The following is a 20,331-nucleotide window of genomic DNA, read 5'->3' as shown; positions in this document are numbered from 1 at the left end:
CTGTTATTCTGTGCCGTGGCTGAGCCCTAACAATCTCCTGCCCAGCTGGACACTGCACAAGAAGCACGCCTGGGAGCAGGTCAGTCGCTTGGAAGGGAGGAGAGAGGGAGGGAGAGAGGGAGGAAGGGCAAGTTCCCCTGTCAGAGCTGACGTTGCACGTCTATGCCAGCTCAGCAGAGGACTTCAGAGTCAGCCAGCCAATCAGAGAGCAGACAGATTATGCCAGCCAGAATACTGCAGACTCATGCCCTGTCCTGTGTTATCTGGCCAGAGAGCAACACAGTCGAATAGGCAAACACAGCGTGGGCGGTAATGGCAGGGGAAAAGAAAAAAAAAAAAACCTTGTACAGTTGGGAGTATTAAGCTCAAACCCAATTGATTCAAGACAGATTTCCTATGTGCCGCAGTGTTTAATGAGCAGAATCTTCTGACTGCTACCCACAGTGACAGTACAGTGCCGCATGTTTCTAACCTCTGAAGTTATAGACAGTTACACAATTACACAGTTACACTTTACAAATACAGTACATGTTTTGCAAGACAGTGTGTGTGTGTGTGTGAGTGTATGTGTGTGTGTGTTTAAAAACAGGAGGCAGACAGCTATACATTTAAAGCTGAAAGCATGTTTCAGTGTTAAATATCTCTGAATGCATTTAACAGTACAGAAGCTTGTGTTTTTCATTTCACCTGTCTTCATCTCCTGCATACCTCTTTGATATGCTTGTTAACTTCCCTCTGTTTCAGGGTCGACCTCTCTTTTCCTTTTCTTTCTTATCTGCTGTCAAGCAGCACATTTTACCTAGGGCTAAATCTGCCTGTGTCTGAGCTTCTCACATCACTCTGCTCCTCTACGGATGTGCTACTCAGAATCGCACACACATCTCTTCGGGCGAGCAACAACACTGCCTCTATCGTCTCCAGTAAGTGCCGAGCTAAAGTGAAGCAAGGAAAAGTAGGCTACTCTCCCCTCTGAGCTGCAACAGGGAGCCAGGATTTGACAGCTATCACTTAGGGTTAGAGCGAAAGCTGTTATACACAGAAACATGCTCTCCCGATGAACTCTCCTCACTCAGTGCGGCTGAGGACTACAGTGAGAGTTCGAGAGAGCCCAAGGGCTTTCACACCAAGAACTGGACAATGCATTCCAGTAACACAAGTTCATTGGAATCTCCCCATTATAGTTATATATATATATATATATATATATATATATATATATATATATATATATATATATATATATATATATATATATATATATATCCAATAAACCAATTACTGCTGGGTTATAAATATAGATATATATCTAGCTGCTTGAATGTTATAGTTACAATGAGCCAGCTGCTGGTGAAGATTGGTCTGTGGTCCTGTTGAAGATTTAACAAGCTCTGAACAGAAGAGTTGAAGTGATGTCAAACGGCAGGTACAAAAGGTGTCAGTCAATATGCATAATAACCCAGACCCTGCATAGCAGTGAGATACTGAAGCTAAGAGCTGCACAAAGAGAGTCATGCAGGATGTGGTAACTTTAATATAGATGCCATGTCCTGTCTTGTCTCACAATCCCTGGCTGTAACCAAATGATACCGCATCTTTCAATTTAAAATCAGTGTGAACAGCATGTTTCCCCCTTCAATTTACAATTATAAGTATATAAAAAACTGAATCCAAGATTGACAATGTGTACAAACCTCTCTTGTTTTCAAAAGGTCTCAAGTTGTTGTTTGTTTTTTATTTTTCTAAGAAACTGTTTGATTGGCTTCGGCAGACAAAGGGTTAACGCTCGCCCTCAACCGAGTTTTTCTCTGAACTGCCATTTTGTGATTCCTTCAGATGCCAATGCGGTCTGCTCAGGAATGCAAAATGCGTTGTCATGGATATATCTGTACCTTGTTAACATCCACATCCTGGGCTTACTTTACAAAATTCAATCAAGTTCCTTTCCCCCTTTCTGCATCTCTTATGCCTGCCCACTCCCACACAAGCACCCACCCAGTAAAATCTAATTATATCAGGGGCACGGTTTGTTTTTAGTTCAATTTTCATTCACATTTTCCACTGACTCAGTTCAGTAGATGAAAGATTCTCTGTAGGCAGCCGGGGGTTTTGTTGGCAAGAGGCCAGGGCCTCGTTTTAGGTCTCCAAGCGCTGCCTCTGTGTGTGTGTGTGTGTGTGTGTGTGTGTGTGTGTGTGTGTGTGTGTGTGTGTGTGTGTGTGTGTGTTTGCTAAAACACTGCCTTGTGGAGATACGGCATTTCACAGTCTCTCCCTGATTAGAAGAGGAATGAATGGGTGTGCTAGACAGACAGCCATGCTGCTGCCCCTTTTCTCTTTCACTTTCTCTATCAACACCTCTACACAGTACTGTGTGTGTGGGAGTGCTGTGCAGTAAAAGAAACTCCCTGAAGGATAAGACACAGGGCTAAGGTCTCTTCCACTTTCAGGATGTTGTAACAGGGGTAGCGGTCCTGACACCATAGATAATACATTTGGAATGCTTCACAAAGCACTGTTGAAAATGCAGAGGTTCTAAGCTTTAGGCTAAAGCTGATCCAGGCAGGTAGTCTCAATGGGATACGCTCACCAGTCATTCTCATTAGGCTAGCCAGCAACAGTACCCCCTGCTGGTCACAGCTAGTACACTGTTGGGTCACCTCCTGCAGGCCTGACAGCTTGTGCATGCCTGGGTGTGTAGTTTACAAGGTTTTAGATAGGTCTCCTGAGGCACCCAAGATTATCCATCTTCCCAGGCCAGCAACAGAGCAAGCCAGCCTGTTGTTAATCATGCATAAACTCAAACCGATCAATCACAAAAGTTGTGGAGGATACTCCAATAATTCCATATTGTTTGCACTTCTACCGGTTCAATATTTCTTGCTGCATTGTTAGCTAAACAATCACTGTGAAATCCAAATGACTGAAATCCTGCAAAGATAGGCCTGAAATCGGCAGAAAGGACGAGTGGTTAGCTGTAGTACGTTGATTAATTGACAGCCGTTTCAGTATTAGCCTTACTAAATGAATTACCAGTGGTTCTGCACGGGAGCGACCCGCGTTGTGGAAATGCATGTGCTGAGACCACATGTATTTATTAGACAAGTGGCCCGTGAAATCTCAGGTCAGATGGATTTCAGGCTGGCACTATGAAACTGTGTGGATTTTAACATACAGAACAGAACTCATGGCCTGGAAAGCAGACACAAGTTTAGATAAAGAAAACACAGACAACACTACAATTCATTACCAGGAGCATGCTGCGTGCAACCAGCTTAACATTCGAGTGAGTCAATATATATTAGCAGCCACAACCAAGGAAGAAACTCTGAATGACATGAACTACTGTGTTAGACAGGGAGTGACAAGGATTAGACCAGCAGCCCGTGCGTTAGCCCATCAAACTAAAACAGCATCACAGACCGTTCCACCCAAGTTTCATTACATAACAACACGCCCAAACAGTGGCGTTATAGCTTACATTCTGTGCAGTCCAGTTGCATTGGGATATCAGTATGTGCTAGTTGAGCCATGCCTACATGTTAACAAAGAAAGAGCTTAAATAACCCTGCAGGCTCTTAAAAAGCAGTGCTGTGAGCTGAACAATCTCTCCTCTGCTTTTAATGTGTTTTTGCTGCTTGAGAACTGAGACAGGCAATAGGTGGAGTGGACTCAACAGGCATGAGTGGGTGGCAAATGTCACTGGTAAAAAGCAGGACTTGGGTGACTCATACCTATCTACCCAGGGCATTTCAAACAGAAAGCGCATGGAATAATAAACATGTAAGAACCAGGAAAGAAACTGCCTACAGCTATCAAATAGGTAGCGATAAACACACAGGTATTAGAAACACAATACCACAGACAGTACTTGGCACTGAACCTCAGGGTAACCACCTTCTCATCCAGGCAGTTTAGGAATTGGGTTTTCTTGCAAAATATTCGCACCAGTGATTTGTGAGTCATCTCTTTTGGCGACAGCATAGGTAGGCAGCTATAAGCAAAGTAAACAGACCCTTCCTCTGTTTGGTTATATCTGCAAAATAAAGACTGCTCAGATCCTGACTGCTAAGACAGAGCGTGCTAGACCATAAACAACACATGCTGGACCTTCCTTTGGTATTATAATTTTACTGTTGCATTAGGTTTAAAGCTGTACTACAATAAAGAGCCACACAGCCAGCACAATATCTTATTGTGTGGGGAAAAGAAACACACACAAAGCAATCCACAGTTCAGCACGGTAAAATCTGATTGATCATTTTTTGGTTCACAGATGACTGATTCACTGCTGCAGTGTCAGGCTTTATTGTTAAAAATGCATTTTTGACATGTTTTTATTATCTGCTTACTGTAAGCAGTATATTAGAAGGCATGGGGAGGGCTAAGCCTGGATTTGGATAGTGCCTACCCCTGTGTGCTAAATGTATAACAAGCCAGAACTAAAGTGAAGACTACGATGGGTTACCTGGGCTGCCTGGCCCCTCATCTCCCTGCTGTCTGTTTCAAAGAGCAATAGGAACAGTGTCTGCTGTTATTTAATGCTAACAAAGAACAATACTTCCATTAAACAAACAGAACAAGGTTTTGGCTTTCCTATGTAGAGTTATACAGTGGCAGACTTCTACAGCAAAAAAGAATGGATTTACTGCAAACTTCAAAGCAGCACAACAGCGAAAACCTGAACTTCCTGTGGCGACGTTTCTTTTCTCATTGTCATGCCTCTTCAACGACTAGTATATAGGGCCAGTAATATACATATTGCTTTCTAAGTAGTAGAACTACTTGCTGATTTTAAAGTCAGTCCCTCAGAAATTAATCCGATTCTTAGCTTTGTACAATTCCACGGCACCAAATCGGTCTACCTGTCTTTCGCTGACAATAAGATGCATTTGTTAAAATACCTGAAAACAGAATGTTGATAGATTATGAGGAAAGGTTACTAACTACAAAGTGCAATTACAGTATCTGGCCACTAAGTGGCACTGCATGCAACAACTTTTCAGACATAATGTTTTTGGACATCTATAATCAGTATTAAAATAAAAGTGGTCAGAAATGAATACTGACGGTGTGGCACACAAAGGCAAACAAACCACAGACGTTCGTGCCAATCTGTAATAATCTACATTCCTCTCAAGTCAGTGGAAACAGATCCATAAAGATGTTGGTTTATCTGATTTCACTGCCAAGGGAAGGTGGCAGAGTGAAATCATTAAAGCGCAGCAAAATATCAAGAGTGAAACAGCATGATTGCACTATAACACAGGCGGAACAGAAGACCTTGTGACCTCTGGCAAAAACAGCACTTTGGGGCATTCTCCAAGCTGAATATTAACACTAAATATCTAAATCCAGTATGCCCAGGCACAGCTGCATTATGCCTCAGTATCTCAATGAACCAGTGTTTCTTGCCTGTGATCTGTCAGCTAGTGCTTTGTCAGGCTGAATCTTTTTATGGCCAATAATTCCCTATTTTTGGCCAGTTTGTAGCTTAAGAGACACTGTTTCTAATTTACTACAGTGGAAAATTAAGCTGTGTCAATCTGTTTTTTTATTCATCATCATCATCTTCTTCTTGTTGTGGGCTGCCCAGCTTTCGGAGAGCTTAAGCATGGCAGCACTGCCAATCTCCCATTCACTACCTGCTCAATGGAGTTGCTATGTAATAACTAATTACTTCCACTTGGCCCAGAAACTAGTCTTCTCTACTGAACCACACTGCAGCGCTATGTGGTTACACCATCAAAACCACCGCAATGCAATTTGAATTGAACAAAACTTTATTCACAGTAGCTAACAGTCTTTGTTTGCAGAATATATGCCTTTGAATACATGGATGTAGAAGCACAGTACAATCAAAGCACATACAAGCAAATCTAAGAATGGTAAACCACTGTATAAACCATGGTTGACCGTATACAACCAGTAAAGCAAGAGGTTCTCAAACTGAGGAAAAAGGAAAACTGCAAAAAAAAAAAAAAAAAAAAAAAACTGTATTGACTTCAGGGAGTAAAAGCTGAATGCACTGTAGATTGCTTGCAACAGTGAAAGATCATTTTTTTGTACATAAAATATATTTTTTGGTTTTACAAATTCCTGGGGACCCCCTGGGCAATCTTTGGGCATCGTAGTTTGAGAACCACTGATATCAACTATGATAAAAAACATGGTAAATGCATGGAAAACTGCAAACTTCCTGTGCAAATGTACTACAGTAAATTTTTCTAAGTTAGAATGTTTTCCTTTAATAACCTGGTGGTGCTGTTTGCTATATTAAACCCCAATTTAAGAAACGTCACAGTTAAACTAAAATAGCAAGAGCCAAGCAAGGTGACATCAGCATCCTGCTTTGCACTATTGTACAACAAGCATGTGACTGATCAGCCAATCAATAAATGGTAGGCTTCCTCTCTGTACCAAAGCAGCTGCTCAAATAAAGTGCCTGCAGGCAGACAATGGAACAGATTAGCACTGCGCACCTTGGACTGGAAGTCTGATGTGTCAAATACAACAGCAGGTAGTTCTCAAGTACTGTGAAACTTCGTGTTTTGATGTGGGGTGCAATCCCTCCATTGTGACCACCAAAGGGATCAGGTTTAATTGTCTCAACAAAGAGCTGTTCTGAATCGCACAGAGTGGCGAAGAGCACCTTGGTACAGTTATCTTAATTAATCTATCCTTGTCCTGTGGACTCATAGAGCTCTCAGAACCATGTCAAATCTTCAAGTACATCTGGTACACCAGAGTGTAACCATTGAGCTGTCCCCTGCAGCACTCTAATGGGTGTGCAAACTGCTATTTCTTACATCCACTAGCAGCACACTTGTACTTCAATGTAAGACATTCTGAGAGCTACAGGGATACCTAAAACTTTTTATAAAAGCAAAAGGTCGCAATATACACTATTATTGATTATTGATTACTTCCATAGTTATTGTGTACAAAAGCATAAACACTGCACAGATCAATGTGGCTGACATATAAATATGCTTTGGATGCGATCAAACTTTTCTAAAGACACTGCAGTGTGGTTCAGCGCACTGCTTAGAGCACACAGTTTCCCTTGAACTCTATACATGAAAGGACTTGCAAAATGCAAAATACTGTACCATGTAAATTAACAGCGACTAGGTGCGTTATCTAGAGCCGACAACACAAGGTAAATTAATTCAAAACCTGACAATCTCCACGACCCCGACAAGCAAATGAAAACAGGGTGTGTCTTCCGGTGTCTGCCACTTTGATGCGAGTCACAGCAACACTGAATCCACCTCCCATCTGTGAAATCCACAGCATCCAGCTCTCTAAAGCCCCATTCACGCCATCCCCCACGGCCTCCCTACCTGACCACAGGCTCTGGGATGGCCTCCACCATGGCTGGCACCTGAACCCCCTTCTCCCACTCCTGCCTCCAGGGATCAGTGAGGATGTAAAACTCATCGGGGCTCAGCTGGGATGAGTCTGGCAGCTTCATCGCAGTAATAAAATCTGTCCTGAATACCTACAAAAGCAACAAAAAAAAAAAAAAATAAAAAAAGAGCCACAGAAGAAGTTTAACTCTTTCCATTCCAATGTTCCGCATGAAGTGCCAGTTCAGTTTGAAACTGCTAAGATCACACTTGATAACATCATCGATAACCTGATAAATCTCTCAGCACACCTGTTGATTTGCAACAATCAACTTGCTTGGGTGTTTTGAAGGAATATAATAATTAAAAAAAAAAAAAGATACGGATGCATAAATACATGCATAATTATAGAATCCGAGCAACAATGTTTCACCCCCCCCCCCCCCCCCCCCCCCCCCCCCCCCCCCCCCCCCCCCCACCCCCCCCCCCCACAACCCCCCCCCCCACTTCAGGTCAACATACAGCCTACTCTCAAATTCCATTCATTCTGTGCTTTATCATGCCTTCACGGTGTGCTTTCTGATACTTTGCAACACTTTAAAGTAAAATACTGCAGCAAATCTAGTCCATTAATTGGAACAGAAAACAAAACATTGTGTGTTTAATGCAGTCATTAAAAAAAAATAAAAAAATTTTAAAACACCACCAACAAAACACAAAAACTGGCCACATAACAAAAACCCAGCACACCCACTCAGCCTGTCTTGGGATCTCCTGGTTGTAAAGCCCCAGAAAGTGCTGATTTCCTAAAGCTCTTCCCCAGCCCAATTCCTGCTGCAGTGCAGGGCTCCAGTGTTGCTGTGCCAGGGATTCTTTTTACTGCAGTGTTTTTACACAACTCAACCATGGCTAATTAATGTCAGGGAAATAGAATTACAAGGTCCCTGGCTTCAGTGTCTACTTTCTCATACAGTATGAAATGGCATTGCCTTCTGCAGAACCCTGACCACGTGACACCCTTAGTAACAAAACTGAGTATCTATGGGCATACGACCAACACCAACCTGCACACAAGCAGTGATTATGTAAAAGGGTGCCGTAAAGTACTTAACAATAACTTAGTGTTTAGTGCAGTTATGGGATAGTTTGACCACTATTCACGGTTTACAAGTTTCCAGTAACTTTGAAATGATTGCTCTGAGCAGACTGTCTAATAATGCTTTGCATGGTAAATATTTTTTTTTTTTTTTTTTTTTTTTGGGCGACTGGTCAAATTGTTCTAATGGACTTCACCTCCAAAGGTACCAGCCACGGATAAGAGAACAAGAAAACCTTGGAAACGAGAAAGGGCCAGTCGGCCCATCAAGACTCATCCATTGTTAGCACACCATTCCCTCCTACTGGGGACGGGGAATAAGCACAGAATCTAGTCTTTTTTTTTACACGTCTCCAATGTTTTAGATCCTACTACTTCACCTGGTAGACTATTCCATGCATTTAAAACTCTTTCTACGGTCTGTTCTAAACTTACTTTTACTTCGATTTATGGGCTCTTGTTCTAAATTTGAAGCAGTGTCTGGTCCCCTCTTTAACAAGATCCACTATATACAAACTGAACCTTCAAACAACCATGAGACACACACTGCTACTGTGGAACACGCTTACAACACCCACCACAGCAGTGCCGTTAAAACCAAAAATCAGAAGCCCTAATTATAAAAAGAGGTTCAATAAATCACAACCAAGAGCAACATAAACAGGAAGACTATGGAATTAAGAAAGTAGCCCTTATTTTTAGTGTAGTGTCTGTCTCCACACTTCCCTTTCGGATTAGTTTGTTTGTTAAGTGATTAAGATAGCAATTAAGATTAGGATAGGAATCCACTGTTCTTCTGCACAATAAAAGCTCTGTATTCTTTCGCACAAATGACTTTGGACGATATAAAATACAAATCAATTCAAATCAATAAAATAAAATAATAATAATAATAATAATAATAATAATAATAATAATAATCACATACACATTTCCCAAATGCAAAATGTCTGTCTTAAAGTATGCATTAGCCAATCCTAAATGAAACACAATCAGTGGACTGTAAGCTGACTGACAAGAGTACCTGATCCAATACACCAAGTTCAGTTTGAGTAAACAGCCCACTGTCTCTTGATCTGATTGTTTACTGTTTCCTCTGTGTTGTCGGAATCGACAAAACTGTTCAAGCCCAGGTGGCCGCGCAACCCAGATTCCCACTCCTCTCCACAGAAATAAGGGAATTGCTTTCACCATCAATCAGCAATGCAAGCCTGTCTTTGAGCAACACAGATAACACAACTGAACACTGGGAAGCATTTACAGAAAACAATAGCAAGCAGGTAACGGTTTCTAACTCGAATTCCCTTTGAACGGTCTGGTCTTGCACAAAGCTCAACCTTCCTCTCAAGAGGAAAGGGGCCAAGCATCAGCTCGCTTACAATTTACATTGGCAATTTAAATCAGGTTCAAAGCTTTGCTTGATGCTCTAATATCCAGGCAATAACAAAGGCAGCACAGCCAGTTTCAGAATGATTGAGAAGGGAAGAGGAGGGTATCTTGGGTCAATAATTAGGTGTCATTCCTTTTCTCTTCTGCAGAGGTATTGGCAATGGAGCTCAATGGCAAGTAGTGTTTGGCTTCACATTTTAGACTCAAGTAGTATCACCTTTCAGAGGGCTTTAAAAAACAGCAGTGGGTTTATGTAGACTTCTAAATTTGAACTTAAATATGATGTTCCCTCACACAGTATTGTATTTTCAATACATTTCTACAGCTGCTGACATCTAAGTTCTACAGCTTGCATAACTGTAAGGTAACGATTCTGTGGGCTGTCACAGCTTGCTGGCATTTACATAGTAGGTGGCATCGCATTTTTTGTGGCTTTTGGACAGCTGTTTGTGTCAATATCAACCATTAAGTCCGAGAGAGTTGTAGAATGCTCTTTAAACGAGTGACCAAGCTAACACTGTGGTGGTACAGAGAACAGGAGAAGGGCACAGAGCAGGAAATCAGAGGGAATCACTGGGATTCTTAAAGACCCGATCTGATAAAGTTTAAAGATCAACCAGTTTCGAGGAATCAGATGATCACATGTTCTTCTGTTCTCTGCAGGCACCAGGACACTAGCCCACAGCATCCTGCTGGGATAACCCTGGCACAGGTTCACTGAAAACTAACCTCAGAGGGCTTCTTCGGCTTGTCCTCCTGCCGAGCCCAGGTGCTGTTAGTATTCATGTTCTTGGAACACCTAGACCAAGAGGTTACATGAACTGAAACAAAACAAGAACCATGGTTAGTTAAACTAAGCACCCCAGAGATTAATGACACATATATAAAGATGAGGTCAACTGGTTAACTGTGGGCAGGCAAATACTGTATGCATGGCCAGCGATGTCTGACCTATAAAATACAGATTATTCACATATTGTCATCAACAGAAAGTGCCAACAACACTGTATATGTGCTCAAAATAGCAAGCACACTAGTACTAGGAAATTGTTTACAAGGAATCTCTTCAAAAGTGGCATGCTTAATACCCATGTTGTATAAGGCTATTTTAATCTTCAGTGATCTGCAGGGATTATCGCTGGGCAGCAACACCAACATCACATCTCTTGCACACAGCTTTCTTTTTAGTTGTTCTGCATTCAGACACGGGGTCAGGTGGGGTCACTTGTAAGTGGGTATTAAGTGACGAAGGTATTAAAGTTTGAACAGAGTTAGGAAAACAGAGCAAGTGAAATACATGCAGATACACATCAAAGGCGGTGCATTGACTTTTGAGCCCTGAATGGGTTTTTCCTCTGTAGCAGATTGTTCAGGTTTTAAACTCCCAGGGTAAAACTCCACACAGCATAAAAACTGAATGACACCAGCAGGGCTAAAATGGGTACGTGGGTATGTGTTTCTCAATGGGCAGATGCAATTGAGAGTGGGCTGAGTGAAGACATTTAATAGTGTATGAAATTAGTGTGAACTACTGGGAGAAGATTTAGCAAGAAGGAAGAAGCTCAGCTGGGCAAAACAGGAAAACCAGTTCCAAGTCCAGTATCAATAGCATTAGTCATTGACAATAGCATTACAGTTTTGTCTTCCTAGACAAAAAATAAACACAAGGCTATCCAGTACTTGAACATGCTGAGCTATTTATCTATGCACCTCACCTGAATGTTTATTAGCCTTAAAGTGTTAGAAAGGTACAAACATTTCAACAGTCTGCCTGAAGCTTAGAGGTCAGGCGAAGTATCGCTTGCAATGAAGAATGAGGTGTAGTGTGGAAATCATTACTGTTGACAGGCCTACAGTGCCTGCCTGTTTAACTGAAATGCACTCATTACCTATCCCCTAGAGAATAAATAGCATCCTGGAAGACAGCTTCCTTTGTCGCTGGTGTTTGAGCCAATTTGTCTTATATTTACAATTGTGCTCTTATGCAACAGACACTGCATACAACAGCCCTGAAATGAGAGTGAATATCTAACTAGCTTTGCCTGGGAGTACAGAGACAAGAATGCCCTGAGGGGGTTAAGCAAGCACAGGGCTCAAACACCTGCCTGCATAAATCATGGGAACAAGGGTGCTCTTTGGTTTACATTAACTGCTGGGATGCCTTGGCTTCAGGTTTGATATCACATTTATTACAACCCAGAGAACCGTGATATCCTCGCACACTAATACAGACAAGGATCTAGACATCCACACCTGGAATGCAATAAAATCGGCATAGAAGCAAATCGTCTGTCACTTTGAATACTCAGTTTCTGGTTTTGGGGGAAGCTGTAGCGGAATTAAAGGAGACAGAGAAAATCCACTGGCATTTGTGAGCTGGAATTGACATACGCAAGGGGATTTAATCAAAAGCTCTCACATAATAACACTTAGGGCTGTTCTGTTATAAAACATCATAGTGGCCTTGCCCTTAGGAACTGCCTAGATAGCAAAATATATATATACCACTCCACTTGCACTCAGAACGCTGGCAGTTTTACATGCAATGCCTTCTTTCCAGATGTATGTAACAGGTTAAAGGAAAGGGCTATAACAGTCTGCAGGCTGGATCATTCCAGCTCAAGTGAACCAAGTTCCTTATGACAACGACTTGGTTCAATATTGTTTGTATGACAGTAACATCAATAGTTTAAGGCACCCTCCACATACAGGAAAATGACATAGAAATCAGTGTTTTGACAAACTTTAGAGACTTTCTCACCAGGTAGGGTGTGAGTTGCACAGCTTGTGGTTTTGCTCCATGCACACACCTATTCTCAGTCACAGGAGGGCTATGCATCCTCAAACGAAGGGTATACGGGTCACAGCCGTCTATAAACATTCTGTGAGGGAGTTTTACATTTTGTTTTTATTACTCAGGGGGCAGAGGGGATCTGTCAAACTGAGCTGAGCGTAACCTCTTCCATCCAGTCCTGACTCGCTTCAAAATAATTAGCCCCCGCTGGTGGCGGTGACCTCATCTTGATACAACGGCTACTTACTGTCAGTGGCGTCGGAGTCATTGCTGCTGGACGAGTATTTCCTCCTTTTCTTTTCACTTTCCATCTGATTGGGGAAAAAAAGAAAGAAAACAGTCAGCGAGCAGGTCAAGCTGGAATTTGCGTACATTGTGTTCTGTTTATTTTCTACTCAAGCTCCTATTCCCATGGTTGTGTGTGAACTCTGCTGCTCTCCACGAACCTTCGCCGGGGGGGAGGGAGATGGGTTCCTTCAGTTACCTTCTTCACAAAAGTATTGCACTTGCCAAGAAACTTTTGTGAGTGCAGCAGAGAGTAAGCTAGCAGCAGTGAAAAAGGAACACGGTTTACAGTCTATACGCCGCCATCAATCACTGCATGCTGTACTCCAAAGGGCATCTGCTGCTTGGAAAACCCTTCTCCTCTCCAGAAAGTTCTCCCTAGCTCAGCAACTCTACTAAGTCCCATCCCTCAAGGGGTATATAAAGGAGAGGGGCCAAGGTTTTGGTCAAAATGGGCCACATTTTAAAGCACGCACAAAGGTACATTTTCCAAGAGGAGTAATACAAAATAAAAACAACAATAACATCTAGTGAAACTAGCAAGAAACAACTTAGTGGCACCAAGGAGAAGTTAAATTTGTTGTAGAACGTGTGCCTTTGAACGAACATGAAGAAAGCACAATAATAGTTACCATTACTGCATGTGCTAAATAAAAATAGCTAAGCACAGCACACCTACAGTAGTACGTACAGGTGGTGGCCACATAAAGAGGAATTAGTTTCATCTATGGGACATTCACACGCTTTCGTAATTCAATGATTGCTGACAGATAATAGCGCACATGAAGCTCTGTCATGTACTTGTGGCTTCTGGTTTTGCATGCCCCACTCTCTTTTCATAGTTCTTAGATGACTTACAGTAGGTAACCTGATCCCTTTTTAATGTCAACAGAGGTCCTATCCACTGTTGCCAGGTGAGCGTGCACACACGCACAGACATCACATCACACGCACACACACCCGCTCGTGCATGCACAAACACACCACTGACTAGTATGCCTGAGCAACTTCGTGTGTTGCTAAAGAGAAAATCAGCCAGCATTTTTGTACAAAGGTAGATGTATAAACAAGGGAGCCACATGACGTCAAGAAACACCGGGCAGTGTGCCAGTCTCCTTTGCATGCACTCTTTTTAAAGAGACTTCCCCCCTCACTCGCACATTTTTTAATTTAAAGCTGGTGCTGCGATCCTTTATATGTCCAATGTTCCCTGTCTGCTAAACTAAAAAGCAACAACACCAGAATGATGATGTCATCAGCATTCCCAGAGGGCCTGGCTTCTGCTCTCACTTCACTTACAAAGACACGCCAATTGAGCTATTTTTGGAGGAAGAAAACGCACAACAGCCAATAGCATTCAACTGGAATTAGCTCATTTGAAAACAAAATACTTACCTTGGTTGCTAAGAAAAAACAAGCAACTCATTAAAAATGACCTGCTTAAATTATCAGTCAGCCATCACTGTATCAAACATCTAAAATGGCCTTCAAGTCTAAATAAAGTCAAATAGCACTGGGCTACTGTTATACAGCATTAAAACTATGCAGTCTCTACAATTGTATATGTGTACTATTTTAACAGCAGTTATAAAGCAACTTGAAGCCTAGCTGTTGTGTAGCTAGTCTGAATTTATTTGTCTTCTGCAGTCTGCTTTACTGCAGATGCTTTCATATGGTTCTCTGGTCTAACTGCAAGCACTACTGTTTCCATGGCTCTAATTTGTCTTATTGAGGGTACTAAATGCTTTGAACTGAATGCTCCACTAAGGTTTCGATTCCCCACAAATGTCACACCTGAGAAATTAACCACATACACACAGACCAACAATCTACTTGAAATACCAATGACAGGAGAGCTGATGAGTCACTCGAGCGCAAAGGTACCAAGGAACCGAGCAAGGGGTTTGTCTATCAATGCAAGGCTTTCATTCCGAATGTTCAAATTTACCAGTCAAATAAGGGAGATGACGTCACTCGGTTAGATATTAAACCCGGGTGGGGTCTGTTTCGTAGATGTTGAAGATTCTGTGGAACTCTTTGAAAGGAAGGTGGTGATCCCCAGAGCAGGTCATATTTATCACAGGCTCAATTCCCAATTACCCTGGCTAGATACACCTTACCCTGCGAGTAACACTACTTCAACCCTCTGAATCTGTATGACTTTCATTTTTTTTTTTTCACTTACTTTCCCTGCATTCACGGCCCGGTATTTGTCATGTTTAATAAAATTACAAACAATCCTGTTATGCCAAGCCTATACGATGTATACAAATGACCAACTTGGGTGTGCAACAGTAATTTCTTTCCCCCTGCAACAGGGATTTTACATTGCAAATCTTTTACAAACTCACTCTTTCAGGGAGGAAGAAACTGCCAGTGCAGACTCTACAGAAATACTTGCCTCTTGCAGAACCATGCCCCCCATTTCTCAGGCTTGGTAATTAAACAGCATTGTTGTAATAAGATAGTAAATAGAAATATATGCCTCCCATAAAGCCAGCTGCTTTCATACAATTATTCCCATGTTAATGTGTTCATACAGCCCCTATAGAATACTTCATTATTCTTACTAACCGCATGTTCCCACTAGGCCCTATGCCTTTACAAGGGCATGACTGTGTTTGCTGACAAGCTGACCTACTTGTTTCAGGATGGACTAAGCATGCCATACCCTAGTCATGCTGCCTTAAAGTGCCCTTGTGCAGGGTTATGTTGACTGGAGTGGAAGCAAACAGCAGAGAGCTGATCTACCAGGCTGGCTGAACAGAACTCTTGAATGCTCAGCATGGCATCTCCAGTAAGACACAAAAAAGAAAACTAAAAAGTGAGTGAAACCAAAGACCTCCAACTGCCATGCATTTAGACCATTGCACTACAGCAGCACTGTAAACACCACAATGCAGTAGATGCATGAATGACTTTGTCTGGTTTTCTCATTTGCACTGGCCAATTATGTGATGCAGGGACAGTAAGACAGTAATTTCATGCTATGTTACATTACCTACATGCTAAGCAGTTGACATCACCTACCCTGCCCATCAGCCTACTTCATTGCTGACAACAATAGGTAACAAGTAAGTGTCTTTGCAGATGGCATTGAAATCGATTTCTCAAGCTCCAAGTATCATTACAGGACATGGGGCCCTTGTATTTAAGTAGTGCATTGTAATTTAAGAACTATATACATACTTTTATTGAACAAACTACTTCAATTCACTGCAAGCTGATGCTGATGCAAGAATGCGATGCAACACTGGACGAAGTGCGCAAGCTGAAAAGAGTGTCACGTATCTGAGATTGGTTTCATACCTGGAGTTGGGTGGATTCCATTTTCAAACGCCTACCCCCCTCCTACACCTTCATACAAGTATAAATCACAATACATTACAATTGTTACTGATGTGCATAAACTGAATGATTGCTAACCTAAACCTAGCAATAAGCAAGTGTCCTGTCAATAATACAATTCTCAAATTATATAGAAACGGGTGTAGTATTTATTTCATGAGAACTGCGCATCTCCTTTATATTAAAAAGAAAATAAAACTTTATCCGACTCCCCTATATCTGAGTACACCAATTATACTGGCTGTTGCAAAAGCATGAAGCTTAACCTTTCCAGCGTTTTGCAATCACACAATACGGTACAAGATATGTCATACGCAGCAAAAGGACATCCGATGTCTCTGCCTGCTGAAGAGCCCCGCCCCCCACAGATGTGAGCACACTGAGTTTTAGAAGGTAAACAACGGCCACGCCCCCTACAGTGAGCTCTGCAAACCACGAATATAGAGAAGGTGAAAAAAGAAGGAAGAGCAGTAGTCGGCCAGCTTGTTTTCTACGGTTCCATTTACAGTATATTCCAAATCCCAATATTTGCTTTAACCAAACTAAATCGTATGAGCATCAAGTATATCGCTGCTGCGTCGTGCTAGTTTGCAGTGGATTGAAACACATAACGTAACTAGCAATAATCCTGCCTGCATTCCATGCACCTTCAGCATCCAATACTACTAGCATATGCATCTTCTCTTTCCATTCCTAAATATATATTTGCATTTAAAAACAACATTAATTAAAAAAAAAAAAAAAAAGTAAACATCGACCAAAATAAAATCGCATGCATTTTTAAAATCTGGCGTTAACTTTAAAAACGACAGCACTTCCTTCCTGTTACTTACTCAACTGCCAATAATATAGAAGATAAAAATGTCTTAGAAACATTACCTAGCCTCGCTGTGGTTATCCACAATGCTGTCCTTCGTAAACATCACCTCCGGGGTTTTGCATTTTTTTAGCAACTGCGTGCAAAGTCGGTTTTCAAGGCAGCATTAATAAACGACTATCAAATTTTTTTTTTTTTTTTTTTGACGTTGTGTGTGTTTTTTTTTCTTTCAAAAAAGTTATTCTCTATACTAGGCATGTTTTACTTCTGATCTGTATCTCAAACAAATACATCTGACCTACATGCGCAAGAATCTCCCAATCCGGCTCATTTCCTGCAAGTCTCCACTCTTTATTTTTTTTCTTGTTATTTGAAAAGACCAATAATCAAAGCAATTGCTTTTTTTTTTTTTTTTTTTTTTTTTACCTTGCTTGAGGTGCAGGTTGCTTTTCAGAGCATGCGAGCCCGTCCTCGGATCGAGGGGAGGGGAGTTGAACGATGCTGTAAAATTAGGGGATCATCGTGTACTTGCTCAATCTAGATCCATTCCACATTGGTTCTGTGATAGCGTTCAATCCTCTCCCGACAGTAAAATATACAAGTAACTACTCCATCCACCTAATATTATTACACCCAGAAGAAAACATGATATGCAATAGAACTGAGATGGCCGCCTGCGGAACCAGATTTTAACTGCATGTATCTTTTTAGACTTTGTGAAATCCAGAAATATGTTATCTTTTGCAGTAATCCGATCGCACGTTCCGTTCCCGTCCAGTGATAATCCGATTTTTATAATTTGAACTGCAGTACACGCTAGACTTTTTTTTTTCTTTTCTTCTTCTGGTGGATCAAATTGGCATACAACTCGAATCAGGTTAATTTCGCAACGCTCTCGCGCCACCAAAACATTTCTCTCCGCTCCTCTCCTCCCTTGCGATTGTACAGGCGTATTTTTGCCACTGGATCTTGCAACCTCACAACAAAAATAAGCTCATACTTAAAAATGTTTTGGCGCCATATTAATGACGTACTTAAAATTTGCCTTTTCTCCTGCGTACAAAAATGCGTCTCAAATAACAGTTTCTTTATCCCAACAACAAAATCCAAACATTTTCGGCTGCAGTTGACCCGCCTGTCAAGTTTCTTGGGGGAAGTGATGCCATTTGAGAGCTGCTTTCAAAACCCAGTATAAAAATGCGTACGAGCTAACTGTTCCAAACGCAGCAGAGCTGTACAGACATATCGGGACTTCTGCAACCGGGCTTGCTTCGGGGCTGTCTCATTCACTTTTAAAGGAACAAGCTCTTTTTTTTTGACACTTACATAACAGATACAGCACACGCTCAGCTTTTTCAAAATACATATCAGATCATAATAACAAGCATTAAAAAAAAACAAAAAAACAACGCGTCATTTTCTAGTTTTAAACACACAAGTGAACACATTTTAAATAGCATGTGTTGCAATAAATTGCCACCAAACAAACGAAAAGCCTGTGCTGTTAGCAAACACTTGTTTGTTGCGGTATTATTATTTTTTAGTATAATACTAAGCTATATAAGAGTGTGCCTGAGAGTTCACGTTGTCTAGCCTAACTGATTGGCAAACTGTTACGAGCCTCATTCTCACTACATTGCTCCCACACTATACAGATTCCAAGGTTTATGCCGGTGCATGTGCAGTATCTACGTTACGCTTTCAGTGTTTACAATAACAACTTCAAAGGTTTTAAATGGCTTTTAATAAACAACCTACAACAAATCAATGTTTTTTTTTTTTTTTATTATTTCTGGTTTATTCATTTCTGGTAAACTAAGCCGTAAATATGTCAAATGATGTGCATAATAATAATAATAATAATAATAATAATAATAATAATAATAATAATAATAATAATAATAATAATAATACATTTGTCAATGACTGCTGTTTACTTTTCCCCAGTTTGCGCATTCTTTTTTTATAGCTCAACCACATTTAAGTGTCATTCTCCTATTCTTTTACAATAGATCAATATTACTAACTCCACAAATAGACAATGAAACCCCCCAACCAATACATTATATAGCAGATGTAACACCAGCGCCACTAGTCTTACGACAATTACTAATAAATAAATTAGACCATCACACCATGTTTCGCAAAGTACTATGCATAATGATGAGCAATGCTTCTGATAAACAAAAATAAAAGTGACAACAATAAATACTACTGACCAAACTCTTGGGCGTTGTTTCAGCTCAGGTCAGTCCCCCGTTCTGTAATAGCTGGTGGACGGTCTACTGTTCTACATATCTCCTGGCTTTGAGTATCAGTTTTGAATTAGTAAAATAACAAAAATAAATAATAACATGTCATATTTTCCCGAGTGTCAAAGCTAACTTGGTAACTAGTGTTAGGCCTAATGTGATAGATTTGCAATAAGCCTGACGTGATTTCATAATTAAATCGGTGTTTGTTTGTGTACGTAGTTATGGTTTTGTTGTACATAGACAGAAACCTATAGTTATCCAATCAGGCATTATATAGGGCAGTTGTTGCTTACAGCTAAGGCTATAAATTACTGTATAAAGTTCGGCATGACTTTATAGAAGTCTCTGATCCCAACAAGCATTTTTGGTAACTAAATTATAATAAATGTATTTCTCCAATTGCACGATTTATGAACACCTTGGCTATATGAAAATCACCCAATTTGACTGGCAGGTTGTGTACAAGTAGTTCCGGATTGTTATGTATTTTAAATGACAGGGGTTATATTGTATTTGGTGCAATTTTCTGAATGATATCATTTCATTTTTAAACTATTTTAATAATAATCAGTTATCTGAACAAATCGATAACAGTTCCACTAGTCCCAATTAGTAAAGTTATTGAAATGTGACACTAGGTACAAGTTTGGTGTTTATAAAATGCCACTCCTTACTAGATTCTCTAATAAGAAGATCCCCAAATTAATATGTCAACAACACTTTCACATTATAAAAAACAAAAAGGCTACACATGTATTTTAAATGGTATCAATTCCATGAACTGCATCCACACATGCATGATTTACAATGTAATTAGTGTTACAACCAGCAATTAAAATGTCAATGTTAGCAATAAAAAAAAACAAAAAACAAAATATACAATGAAAAGCTCAGTTTCGTTTTATATCACCAACTGTTTAATGTCTCTTTATGGTCTTTCAATAAATATATCCCACAGAGAAAAAAAAAAAAAAAAAAACTGTAGATAATCTAACAGCCAT

At 40.7% G+C, this 20,331-nt stretch overlaps 1 protein-coding gene across 5 annotated transcripts in view; it reads right to left on the bottom strand.

Moving 5' to 3' along the window:
* LOC121296841 (protein Jade-1-like) overlaps positions 1 to 18,480 on the bottom strand; it is a 41,218-nt gene extending 22,738 nt beyond the window's left edge. For 2 of the 5 annotated variants that reach the window (XM_041222685.1, XM_041222690.1), the window contains exons 1-4: positions 17,502 to 18,479; positions 12,873 to 12,936; positions 10,561 to 10,652; positions 7,341 to 7,498 (exon numbers count right to left, since the gene is read on the bottom strand). In XM_041222685.1, the coding sequence (XP_041078619.1) occupies positions 7,341 to 7,498; positions 10,561 to 10,652; positions 12,873 to 12,936 (314 nt within the window). In that variant the 5' untranslated portion in view covers positions 17,502 to 18,479. The other 3 variants (XM_041222689.1, XM_041222688.1, XM_041222687.1) reach the window with 3 other exon arrangements.
* Between the last annotated feature and the right edge of the window lie 1,851 nt (positions 18,481 to 20,331).

The sequence above is a fragment of the Polyodon spathula genome, chromosome 22 (genome assembly GCF_017654505.1).
Source record: "Polyodon spathula isolate WHYD16114869_AA chromosome 22, ASM1765450v1, whole genome shotgun sequence".
NCBI lineage: Eukaryota > Metazoa > Chordata > Actinopteri > Acipenseriformes > Polyodontidae > Polyodon > Polyodon spathula.
Note: the sequence above shows the minus strand (reverse complement) of the source record. Positions and strands in the feature narration are given on the sequence as shown.